This window comes from Cetorhinus maximus, chromosome 35, assembly GCF_964194155.1.
Source record: "Cetorhinus maximus chromosome 35, sCetMax3.hap1.1, whole genome shotgun sequence".
NCBI classification, from domain to species: Eukaryota; Metazoa; Chordata; class Chondrichthyes; order Lamniformes; family Cetorhinidae; genus Cetorhinus; species Cetorhinus maximus.
This window is the reverse complement of record NC_135913.1, coordinates 6649328-6662789: the sequence shown is the minus strand read 5'-3', so window position 1 is coordinate 6662789 and position 13462 is coordinate 6649328. Positions and strand designations below refer to the sequence as shown.

The window sequence follows — 13462 nt, the reverse complement described above, 5'->3', positions numbered from 1 at the left end:
TAGTTCGCCTATCTCGTCGTGAATGCTTTGTGGATTCAGAATAAAACACCTTTACTGTTGACTGTTACTCTATTTCCCCCGATTTCAACTTACTCAATTATATTGTTAAAATTTTTTTGACCCGTCCTGTCACTCTCTGATTGTCTTAGTCCAAATTAGAAATAATAACAAACAAGCAATAGGTAAAATGGCAACAAAAAAGGACATGCAATTTAAGTTCCGATGAAGATGCATATTAGACTCGAAAGAGTAACTTGTTTCCCTCACTACAGATGCTGACAGACCTGCTGAGTTTTTGCAGCATTTTCTGTTTATGTCTACAATTTGCCTTCCAAATTGCATTATGTTCCTGTAGGTTAATTTTATGTGATTCGTGTCAAAGGACACCTATATCTCTCTGAATGCCAACAATTCCCAATCTCTCACCATTTATACATACCTTGGTTTATATTTCCCTACCATGTGAGTAACCGCATATTTTTCCACGATAGATTCCATATTCCTACTCACTTAATCCGCCTTACCCCTTTGCAACCACTTCCGTTCTCTTCTCCTCGTACCTTCCCAGCTAAGGAAGTTATTTCACCTGTTGTGTACATGTCAGCAGATGTGCCAGAGCAAGCCACCTAGCTCCACTCCCACGCCTTTTCTTCGTAGCTTTGTATTTTTTACTCTTCGGTAATTGTATCTTTTGAAGGGCTCGATTGGATCTGGCCCCACCATACTCCAAGGTGCTGCCTTCTAAATCCTGATCACTCGATGCATAAAAAAGCTTTTCTTCATGTGACCATTGCTTCTTTTGCCAATTCTCCAGGTAATGGGAACAGTTTCTCTCTTTCTGCTCTATGCAGAACCATCATGATTTTGAATACCTCTAACAAATCTCCTATTATTCCTTTCTTCTCCAAGCAGAACATCCAGCATCTCCAATCTATCCACTCAACCGAAGTTCCTTGTCCATAGGAGCATTCTGGTGAATCTTCTCCGCACCCTCTACAATGATTTCTCATTCCTTCTGAAGTGCGGTGCTCAGAACTGCACAGAACACCCCAGTCGAGGTCGAGCCAATGTTTTCAACCAGGGCTTATCTTAACTTCCTTGCTTTTCTACAAAATGTCCCGATTGAAAAAGGGAGAAGTCGTGACTCTTTGAGCCACCAATGAGGAGATGAGCTTCCTCTGCCACCCTAGTTTGCAGGTTACGGTTAGGAAAGGCATTGTACCTGTTAAGGTCACCCCTCTGCACCCCCGCCCCCGCCACACAGGTTACAGGCAGGTCAACCACTGCACCTGTCAGATGATACTGCCAAAAAACATTGGTAAGGCAGCAGATGAACCAGCCTCAAAGGCTGATCTTCCATCTTTAAGAGAGAAGATGATTCGGTAAATAACCCGGGTATATGATGAAGGCCCTAAACTTGTACTATCCTATCATGGCAAAGTCATCAAACACAATACCAGATAACAGTGCAAAAGATACTAACTACAATGTAGAAGGTGTTTTGCTTTGTAGGGGGTGGTATGTGCAGCAGAAATCATCAACTGGTTACTGTCTGCAACAAAAAAAACAAACAAATTAAAAATAGCTCCATGGAATGTAACAAGCCTTTTTAAGAAAGGAAAACTTGAAAATGTAAAACAAGAGTTGGAAAGACTGAATATAGACATACTTAATCTCTGTGAAGTAAGATGGTCAGGAACAGGAAGACTAATATCAGAAGAATACACAATTATACTTTCAGGTGGAGAAGAACACAAACATGGAGGAAGGATCATGTCCACTCAACAGACAGAAAAATGCATGGTAGGGTTCAGGGCTATAACATAGAGAGTTGTGGTTGTTAAGATAAAGGGGAAATTTCTTGACTTGGAGATCATTAAATTTATGCACCAATAGCAGACAAAAGTGTACAGGAGGTTGACATTTTCTACAAACAACTAGATAAAGTCAGAAGATATGTAAATCTCAATAAATTTTAATCATAATGGGAGATTTGAATGGTAAGGTGTGAGTAGAAGGTTATAGAAAATAATGAAGAAGAATGAATCTATGGGGCCTGATAAAATATGGATGGAAATGAAATGGGCATTGGAAGAATTTGGATATGCGGCAACAACATTGTTCTGCAACAAAGTGGAAGACTCTGGCTTAATTCCAGGTGATCTTTGGAAGTCAGTATTTATAGCACTACCTGGAGGACCAGGTGCAGCAGAATGTGAACTTTAGAGAACGATTAGCTTCAAGATCGAAATCCTTCCAAGAATCAGCATGATGAGAGCAACGAAGCAGAATTAGACGAGATATCAGAAGGAGTAGCATGTTTCATGGAAGGAAAGAGAACAAGGAATGCAGCTTTTGTGTCAATAACTATAAAGGAAAGAGAGAAATAGAAGTCTGAAACAGGTGTAGACTGAGGTGTTGTCGATTACACAAAAGCATATAGCAGAGTGAGACACGAATAGATGTTTGAGATCTTAGATAACTTGGAAATAAAATGGAAAGATTTAAGATTGTTTCAGAATTTATACTGGGACCAAACAGCAGCACTTAGAATAGAACATTAATATAGTGAAAGTATTGCTACAAAAAGAGGAGTGTGACAAGGTTGTCTTCTGTCTACAGATCGTTTCAATCCGTACAGTGAAATGCTATAAGGCATCTATCAGAGTTACCAGAAATGTCAGTAGGTAGATAGAATGAAAATTTCACAGTAGAATTAATAAAAATATATCAGAAATAATGAGGAGTCAACGGTCTAATGAGAGTGACAGCCTAAAGTAATTATTATTAGTAAATGGAAATTACTGAAGAAATTAATGAAACCAAAAGCAAACAAGAGTCATGGATCTGATGGCCCACATGCTACGGATCTAAAAGTGGCAACTGTAGAGATAACGGATGCACTGGTAATGATCATTCCAATTTTCCTAGAATTTGGAACGGTCCCAGTGCATGGAGCCATAGCAAATGTAACGTCGCGAGTCAAGAATAGAGAGAAGAAATATTTAGCGGGAAACCAGTCGTCGGGAAATCCCGCAACCCATTATTAAACCCGTGGTAGCAAGCACTTAGAAAATCATACGACGATTTCCTGATTACTGTTTTAGTAGTATGTTTGTTATGCTACTGAAATAGTAATCCAGGGAACTGTAGCAATGATCTGCAGGCATAAATGAAGAGAAACCACTTCCAATATCATATGGTTCGGTAGCCAGGTTTATGGTGATTGGCAAAATAACTAGGACTGGTGGCGAAATGAGGATTTTTTCTTTACTTAACGCAGCGAAATTTGGTTATCTAGATTTAAAAAAAATATGGCGGGGTAACTTACATCTTCCTGAGAGGAAGCATGGGCCTGGTTTAACATCTCAGGAAGAAGCCAACACCAGCGTTTGTGCAGTGCTCTCTCAGGTTGAGCACTTGTACCGTCAAAGTTACGGGACCGGATTGAATCGGATCGTAGGAATCAAACTCACGAGCTTCAAACCAAAGACAATAAACCCTCTGAAGCATAGCTTGAAGCATAAAGTGGTGCCACAATAGTAACGTTTAGATCTGCATTCAAGACAGTTTTCTTGAACAATATGTTGTGCACGCGAGGGAGTATCTACTTTAGATTTAATATTGCATAATTCAGCTGCGTTATCTAGTAACCTTACAGTAAAATATCCTTTAGGTAAGAGTGTTGACGATACGGTAGAATTTCTTGTTAAGTTTGGGAGTGATGTGAATGACGTGCGATTTCTGAAGCACGTTCTTCAGTTTTAACAATGTGAATCTCAGAGATATAAGGTAGAATTGGCTTGGTAGATTGGGAAATTAAATATTGAAATGTGATGGTAGGCAAGCAATAGCAAACATTTAAATAAATAATTCTCAAAGAGGATAAAATCTATTGAGGAATAAAAGCTCCCCGAGAAAAATGGTGCAACCATGGATAACTAGGGAAATTAAAGATAGTATTTATAATGTGACGATAAAAGTAGGAAGCCCCAGGATTGAGAGGGTTTAAAAAAACCGGTAAAATACTCTACACTACACTAGAAAATGGTAAAGAGGTAATGGCATTGCAAAAAAGAAAATTATCCAGCAAGAATTATAAACACAGACCCTAAGAGTTTTTACAAATAATGTCTAGATTTAGGGGTCATATGCAGATCAGGTGATGTTGGTATTGGATGGGAAAATGGAGTTGATGTAGCTGGTTCGATGGACCATATGAATTACTTTCTGCACCTACTTCTTATGTCCTTATCAATTCACAACCCATCATTGAAAGACATAGAGAATAAATCGGAATAAAAAATGTGGAGACAAGCTTGAAGGGGAAACAAAGGAGCAAAGAAAAGTAAATGAGGAAGGATTCGTGGGAACGGAAATATCTGAAATAAACATATGAATATTAGCACGATCCTAAAACGAAGAGAGTGCACAATTAAGGATCAACAACTAAACACCTTATATAAGGGCATGGTTGAGTACTTAGTTAGTACTTACAACCATCTTCACTGAAGAGGAGGTCGTTGTCAATGTCACACTAAATACCCTACCCGGATGATTCTGGTTATTTAGTTGTTGAATATATTCGAGACTGAGATTGAAAGACTTTTGGATTCCAAAGAAATCAAAGGATCTGGGGCGGGTGGAAAAGTGGAATTGAGGTGGAGGCCCAAGCAGATCTTATTGAATATTGGAGCAGGTTTGGTGACCTCTAGGCATCATGCTGCTCCTTTCCTTATGTTCATATATGTAAAGTTGGAGGGGGAGGGGGGTGGGGGTGGGGGCTTATGTTCATATATGTAAAGGTGGAGGAGGGGGAAGGAGGGGAGGGATGGGGGTGGCGGTGTGTGGGGGGTGAGATATTGGATAGATGTGTCCCGTGTGTACATCACGTATTGTCAACAGCAATAAACATTGTGGCGCCATTTTCAAGCAGTTCCGGTGCCCTGTTAGTTGTCAATTGGTGGATTAAATCCTATTGGCTGTTGACAGGTTTCTAGCTCGAGCTGAACGAGCGTCATCTCCCATTGTGACGTCAGAGGCCCAGCACCAGTGTCACGAGAGTTAGCCGCCCGTTCCCACAATCGCTGCTTCTGTAGGATATCCGGGGCTGAATGTTCCCCGATGGGGCACTGGGGAAATGTACAGACAGGAAGGGCCCCGTGTGGAGATCAGACTGGGCTGCAGTGGGACACTGACAATTGCACTCAGTATTCCTGTTTTTGGGAGTGACATTCCACACAGTGCACATTCAGTGTCAGTGCCTAGTGAATCCCTGCGAAGTGTGTGTATACAATGGGGACACTGTCTGCTCTGCTGGGATGAATTCCACAGGCCAATAAGGACCAAAGCTCAGGGTCACCCAGGGAGAGTATCCCATGGTGTGGGGAGAGGGTGATAAGATTACTGCAGCAAATTGGGCTCCACCCTTATTATGTACTGTTTCCCAGATCTTAGTTAGATGGATTGATTTTAACAGCGTTTCACATACGCACACCTTTGAAAGTGACATGGCAAACTGATAAGGCTGTAGAAAAAGTATTTGACTTTATAATTATGCAAATAAAAATAACAACAATCGAATAGTGCTAAATCTTTATGAAAAACTTGTTGTCCTCAATTCTCGGCACCGTGCTTTAGAGCGGCCTCTATAGGAGATTAACCAAAATGACAGCAGGGGGTGTTGGGGGTGGTGGGGGGGGGGAGGGGCAGGAGCGGGGAAATAATTGGTGGCGAGTGAGTTTAATTAGATAGTTGCTTCCAAATTCAGGGCGCAAATACATTGGGTCGAATGCTTCTATGCTGCATGATTTATATCATGAGAGGTCAGGGGGGAAAAGTATGAAACTTAAATTTAAATTATTTGTGAATTTAGCACAAAACTTAAGTCGCATCAACGGCATGAAGCAGAAACTAGGATGTGGAAAGGGAGCCCTCGGTCTCTGAGTATGCTCCACCCTTACTTCAAATCAGCAACAATTGAGTTAAACCAGTGAGAGCAAGACGCACATGCGTGCGAATACTTCCTGGCGGATTCCAGCAGATTGTCTTCAGCAGAAAACAGCGGGCAGCCATCCGCCCAATCGCCGAGCACCAGGGCCTCGACTGGAGACGGAAGCCAACTGAAAGTGATCGGTGTTTCTTCACTTTCCTCATGGACGAATTGGGTGAGTTACTGATAAGGTCAGATTGTGGAAGTAAAAACTGTCGAGGGAGAGATGAAAGTGATGGCTTGGAGTAAGACATATAGGGGTCATAGGAGCTCCTCTGTTCTTTGTATTCGGGGCCCTGTTCATAAACATCTGTCTTCAGGACATAACCGTTCACGACAATTATCATAGAATCTTAGCGCCCTCATGCCTGCGCTAGCACTTGGATAGATGTCACCAAATTAACCCACTGCCCTGGTCTTTCCCCATAGTTCAGCGATATCTTTTTCATTCTCATCTATTTTTCCAATGCCCTTTTGAAAATTACGACTGACCCTGCTTCCAATATCCTTTCAGGCAATGCACTCCAGATCACACCAACGCACTTCCCGTGTTAACTTAATCTTATATTGCCTCGAATCTGTATGTTGTGATAAACTGTGCACCTTGATGTTCAAAAGTTTCTTTCTTAAGAGCCTGTTTATCGATTAATGCATACATTTAATATCACTTAACAGGTGTAACTACGAGACTATGTTTTAATATATGCTTTCACAAGTCCAGTGAGTGGCAGAATCTGTAATTTGAAAGTGCAACCTGCCAAGATGCTTTCATATTGCAAAGCGATCTCTTCAATGGATACAATTTTGTGTTATATGAGGAAAGGTTGAACAGGCTGGGCCTGTATCGCCATTGAAGTTCAGGACAGTGAAAGGTGATCGTATTGAAACATTTAAGATCCTGAACGGACTTCACAGGCTGGATGTTGAAAGAACGTTTCCCCTTGTGGAAAGACTAGAACTAGAAAACGTAGTTTAAAAGTAATGGGCCTTTCATTTAAAACGGAGATGAGGAGATTTTTTTTCCTCGATAGAGATTGGATATTTTTAAGGTAGAGGTGGATAGATTCTGGACTGACAAGGGAATCAAATGGTAGAGGGCGGGAAAGTGGAGTTGATGCCGCAATGGTCTTATTGAATGGCGGAGCAAGCTCGACGGGCCGAATTTACAACTGTTCACAAATCACACGCTCATATTAAAAATGGCGGGGTTATTTAAGGATCCTTTGAACTATTTTAAAAAATGCATAATCTATTTTGTGAAGCATCTTTTTTCCACATACGGTAGTTCGAATTTGACTTCAAAACTTTGGGAACGGAAACTTTAACTGTTACATTATAAGTTCTGTTAACTGCGGTTTGCAACATGGTGAACAATGTGCAGGTCGCATTTGTTTTTTACTCACGGACACGCATCTCCGTGGTAACAGAGAGCGAGCAAGATTAAACATGAAATCTGACGCGGAGAGTGAATCGAAGCTAAATTTTCAAAAATGCTAGGCCAAGTAGATGCCTGAATGGATTGGTATTGAGTGTTAGATTAATCAAAACGCATTAGGTTTGAATGAACGTCCTTGTAACATAAAGCTGAAGGTGCCTCCGCATCTTGTATGCATTAGGCACAAAGTAGGAGCAAAATGTTTTAACTTGCAGAAGCAGAAGCAAAGGTTTTCCGTTTGTGGGCAACTCACTTCCTCCAGCTTTGGATCGATATGAGTAACATGTTCTTGCACTCCGTGCGTAGGCAATATTTGCTGTATCCGACGCAAGCTTTGACATGGTCACGAGCCTTCAGCAAGTTAACTTGTTAAATACCAGTTTGTATAGGATTAAAGAAAGTGTTAAGGTTAAATATTAGATTTAACATTTTAACGCTCCCCGCTTACCCCACAAAAATAAAGGCACAACTCAATCAGTGCGTCAAACTGATATACAGACGCAGCCCTCGCCTTTCTTTATGCCTCCGTCTTTTTCGCAATTATAAACATGCTCAGTCACCTGATATGCATACGCATTCGCTTTAACTATGTCTCCACGCAGAGACAAAACACAGGCACTGTCATTCATTGATGTGGACACATCCTCCACGTCTGTCTCTCACACTTAAACCTCATCACTTATTGACATATACATGCACTTTTTCTCTGTGCGTGTGTGTGTGTTGGGGGCGGGGGGGGGGGGGGGGGGAAGAGTGGTGGGGTTAGGGGGAGGGTGTGCAGGGGAGGGAGGGCATGTCTTTTCCCTCTCGTACAAATATATATATATATTGACGTCACTTCATCCTTTACCTCTCATTGACTGGAATTCAAAACAAATTCCTTCACCTGGTGTGGGAGTCTCTGGCTAGGCCAAAATTTGTTGTCCATCCACAGTTACCCTTGAGAAGGTGGTGATGAGTTGCTTTCTTGAACCGCTGCAGTCTATGTGTGTAGGTACACCCACAGTGCTGTTAGGCTGAGTGCCCAGTTGTCCATCCGGTTTGATTCCTTTCCGACTCTCTAGCGGTTTGATACAAACGATTGGCTTGTTAGGTCATTTCTGAGGGCATTTAAGATTAGACTATTTTGCTGAGTGTCTGGAGTGACAAGAACAACAAATTTCCTTCCCTAAAGGACATTACTGAACGATATGGGTTTTTACGACAATGGTTTCGTGGCCACCATTATATTCCAGATGCATAAATTGAATTTAAATTCCATCAACTGCCGTGATGGGGTTTAAGCCTTTCTTCCCAGAGTTTTAGCCGAGGCCTCTGGATTACTGTTCCAGTGACATTACAACTGCCTTCCCTAAGTCAACGATTGGACTCAAAGGCAGCAAACGTAACAAGAGATGCAAGGAAGAATAGGCCAGTTAGCCTGACATCAGTAGACGAGAAATGATCGAATCTATTATTAGTGCATAGTAACAGCTCACTTAGGAAATCATAACACGTCTTAGCTCAAAACGATTTATGGTAGGGGAACCGTGTTTGCCAAATCAATTAACCATTTTGCAACTACTATTACACAGAAGATGGGATCAGTGGATGTTGTGCATTTGGATTTTCAAAGCTAAATTTCCCCTACCAATGCGAACAAGTGGCTCATCATACATACGCATTCGCTTTCACCAGCTCTCCACTCAGAGATAGAAACACAGGCACTATCACTCATTGAGATGGACACACGTCCTCCATCTCTGTCTCTCACGCATAAACCTAAACCTGGTTAGAGACCAAGGGGTTATTCTCAAAAAAAAATTTAACAATCAATTCACAGAATAAGGATCACAGAATCACAGTGCAGAAAAGGCTATTCGGCCCATCGAGTCGGCACCGAAACGTGAGAAACACCTCAACCTACCTACCTAATCCCATGTATCAGCACTTGGCCCACAGCCTTAAATGTTAAGTCGTGCCAAGTGCTCATCCAGATACTTTTTAAAGGATGTGAGGCAACCCGCATCCGACAACCTCCCAGGCAGTGCATTCCAGACCGTCACCACCGTCTGGGTAAAAAAGTTTTTCCTGACATTCCCCCTAAACTTCTTGCCCCTCACCTTGAACTTTTGCCTCCTTGTGGCTGACCCTTCAACTAAGAGGAACAGCTTCTCCCTATCCACCCTGTCCATGCCCCTCATAATCTTGCACACCTCGATCAGGTCGCCCCTCATTCTTCTCTGCTCCAACGAAAACAACCCAAGTCTATCCAACCTCTCTTCATAGCTTAAATGTTTCATCCCAGGCAACATCCTGGTGAACCTTCTCTGCACCCCTTCCAGTGCCATCACATCCTTCCTATAATGTGGCGAGCAAAACTGCACACAGCACTCCAGTTGTGGCCTCACCAAGGTTCTATTCAACTCCAGCATGACCTCCCTACTTTTGTAATCCATGCCTCCACTGATAAAGGCAAGTGTCCCATATGCCTTTTTCACAACCCCACTAACATGCCCCTCTGCCTTCAGAAATCTATGGACACACACGCCAAGGTCCCTTTGTTCCTCAGAACTTCCTAGTGTCATATCGTTCATTGAATACTTCCTTGTCAAATTACTTCTTCCAAAGTGTATCACCTCACATTTTTCAGGGTTAAATTCCATCTGACACATATCTGTCCATTTGACCATCTATATCTTCCTGTAGCCATATACACTCAACCTCATTGTTAACCACCCGGCCAATCTTTGTGTCATCCGCAAACTTACAAATCCTACCCCCCACATAGTCATCTATGTTGTTTATATAAATGACAAATAATAGGGGACCAAGCACAGATCCCCGTGGTATGCCACTGGACATTGTCTTCCAGTCACAAAAGCAGCCTTCTGTCATCACCCTCTGCCTCCTACAACTAAGCCAATTTTGAATCCAACTTATCAAATTACCCTGTATTCCGTGTGCCTTTGCCTTCTTTATAAGTCTCCCATGTAGGGACCTTGTCAAAGGCTTTGCTGCAATTAATATAAACTACATCAGCTGCACTACTCTCATCTACACACCTGGTCACCTCCTCAAAAAATTCAATCAAATTTGTTAGGCACGACCTCCTTCTGCCAAAGCCATGCTGACTATCCCGAATCAAACCTTGCCTCTCCAAGTGGAGATAGATACTCTCCTTCAGAAATTTCTCCAATAGTTTCTCTACCACTGACGTGAGATTCACTGGCCTGTACTTCCCTGGCTTATCTCTACAAGCCTTCTTATAGAGTGGAATCACATTAGCTTTTTTCCAGTCCTCTGGCACCTCCCCCGTGGCCAGAGAGGAATTAAAAAATTGGGTCAGAGCCCCTGCGATATCCTCCCTTGCCTCCCTCAGCAGTCTGGGACACAAATCATCCGGGGCTGGAGCTTTGTCCACTTTTAAGCCTGCCAACACATCCAATACCTTGTCACTCCCGATATCAATTTGCTTAAGAACCTCGCAGGCTCTCTCCCCGAGTTCGATACCTTCATCCTCATTCTCTTGGGTTCATTCAACACTCTAGCAATGTCCTCTGGCCCCACCCATAGACTGCTCCCTTGGTCCCCTATGGCCCTACTCTTTCCCTGGTTATCCTCTTCCCATTGATATACTTATAGAATATCTTGGGATTTTCGCTACTTTTACCAGCCAGAGCTTTCTCATATCCCCTCTTTGCTCTCCTAATTGCTTTCTTAAGCTCCACCCTGCACTTTCTGTACTCCACTAATGCCTCTGCTGATTTGCTTCCCTTGTACCTGCTAAAAGCCTCTCTTTTCATTCTGATCATAACCTGAATATCTCTGGTCATCCATGGTTCTCTGGGCTTGTTACTCCTTCCTATCACTCTAGAGGGAACATGTTGAGCCTGCACCCTCCCCATTTCCTTTTTGAACACCCCACACTGTTCCTCTGTAGATTTCCCCACAAGCAACTGTTCCCAGTCTACCTTGGCCAGATCCTGCCTTATTTTATTAAAATCCACTCTTCCCCAATCCAAAACATTTTTTTGCAACTTGTGGATTTCTTTGTCCATAACAAACTTCAATTGTACCATGTCATTGTCGCCATCACTAAAATGCTCCCCCACCACCACCTCAGCCACCTGTCCGGCTTTATTCCCCAGAATTAGGTCCAGCAATGCACTGTCCCTTGTTGGACCCTCTACATATTGACCTAAAAAGTTTTCCTGTACACATTTCAAGAAATCCACTCCATTCAAGCCCTTAACACAATGTCTATCCCAATTAACGTTGGGAAAGTTGAAATCACCTAATATAATTACCCTGTTGTTATTGTTTTTACGCACCTCCACAAATTGTGCACATATTTGCTCCTCAATTTCCCGCTGACTATCTGGGGGTCTATAATAGACAACTAACAATGTGGCTGCCCCTTTTTTATTCCTAAGCTCTACCCACAAAGCTTCATTTGATGCCCCCTCCAAGACATCATGTCTCGTTACTGCAGTAACTGACTCCATAACTAATAATGCAATGCCTCCTCGTCTTTTACCCCTCCCCTGTCTCTTCTGAAGATTCTATATCCTGGAATGTTGAGCTGCCAATCCTACCCTTCCCTCAACCACGTCTCAGTGATGGCTACTATATCACAATTCCACATGTCAATCCTCATCCTTAAATCATCCGTTTTACCTGTAATACTCCTGGCATTAAAGTAGAGGCCATCCAGCCTTGCCTTACTCCCTTGAAGCTTATTGCAGCTGTACTCCCTCTGACTTGATTGTTTTAGAACTGCGGATACTTTACCCATCATTCATATACCAATGCAGGCTGACCCTAACCAGATCCTATTCAGCAGGTAGCAGCTGAACAGTGAACCAGGAACAATACTTGGTGCAGTTTTGCCTTCCCCAGAGTCACTATAGTTAGAATTAATGAACCAATACACTTGGGCTGTATACAAGATGCATTACGCTATGAATTTCAACATAACATGCCTTGCGGGAAACTTAGCGTTTGAAAAGGAATACTTTTCAACGAATGTTAAATTCTTCGCTATCTGTGGTCACGTTTTCCCTTATCAAAATACAGATCGTGATAAGGATAAGAAGCGCTCATTTGCTGAGAAATATAAATTATAAACCATTTAAGTAATATTTCTTCAGAGAAAATTCAAGTTAGTTCGTCATACTTTAGTGTGTGATTAATGGTCAACGTGAATCAACGCTCTTTCAGATATATTGCTGGCTGAACTTGAGAAAACATCAGTGAGTGACCTTGGAGGTAACCCGGATCACCTAGCTCTACCTGAGCATGACCTCTTGACAGCAATCGCAACAAAGGACAGTCCTTCACAGTCTTCCGTAAATGCTAAAGAGTTGACTCCGCAGGCCTCTGGTGGTATGCATGAAGCATCCACCCCGCAACCTGTACAAGTAAGAAACATCTCTATTTTACTGAGTGAAATCAATGCATGAAATAGCAAGAGCAAGGATTAATGGTCCCACATTAGCCTGCGTTGTACTTCTTAGGCTTGTTTGGATAAAAATTAGACTTGGTGGATGCTTCTCCCCTGCATTATCATGTGGATATTAATGCTATATTTTTGCTTAGCAGGAACGATAATGAGTTCTATTAACTCAACGCAGTTAAAATTTTAACCCTCTTCAGAAACGTGTGAAGAGCCATAAAAGCCGAAGAGCTACTGCTGATCAGTAACTTATTGCTTTCACAACTGCCTGTAAATACCAGTCTAAAAAATATCATGGGAACCACGATCGCAGCCAAATCTGCCTCCAGGTGATACAGGAGGAAGGTGCGAGAGGAGCACCCTGGGGCAGGCAGTCAGCAGCACCCAAAGGAGAGCACGAGAGGAGGACCCTGGAGCAGGCAGTCAGCAGCACCCAGAGGAGAGTGCGAGAGGAGGACTCTGGGACAGGCAGTCAGCAGCACTTAGAGGAGAGTTTTAGAGGAGGACCCTCGGACAGCCAGTCGGCAGCACCTAGAGGAGGGTGTGAGAGAAGGAACCTGGGACAGGCAGTCAGCAGCACCTGGAGGATCCACTTTAT

The 13462-nt window shown here is 42.6% G+C and overlaps 1 protein-coding gene across 1 annotated transcript in view; it reads left to right on the top strand.

The window, feature by feature from the left end:
* Window positions 1-5937: 5937 nt before the first annotated feature.
* LOC144672042 (leupaxin-like) overlaps window positions 5938-13462 on the top strand; it is a 43023-nt gene continuing 35498 nt past the window's right edge. The window contains exons 1-2 of the mRNA XM_078533985.1: window positions 5938-6167; window positions 12630-12829. Coding sequence (XP_078390111.1) covers window positions 6155-6167; window positions 12630-12829 — 213 coding nt within the window. The 5' untranslated portion in view covers window positions 5938-6154. The remainder of the gene's footprint in view (window positions 6168-12629; window positions 12830-13462) is intronic.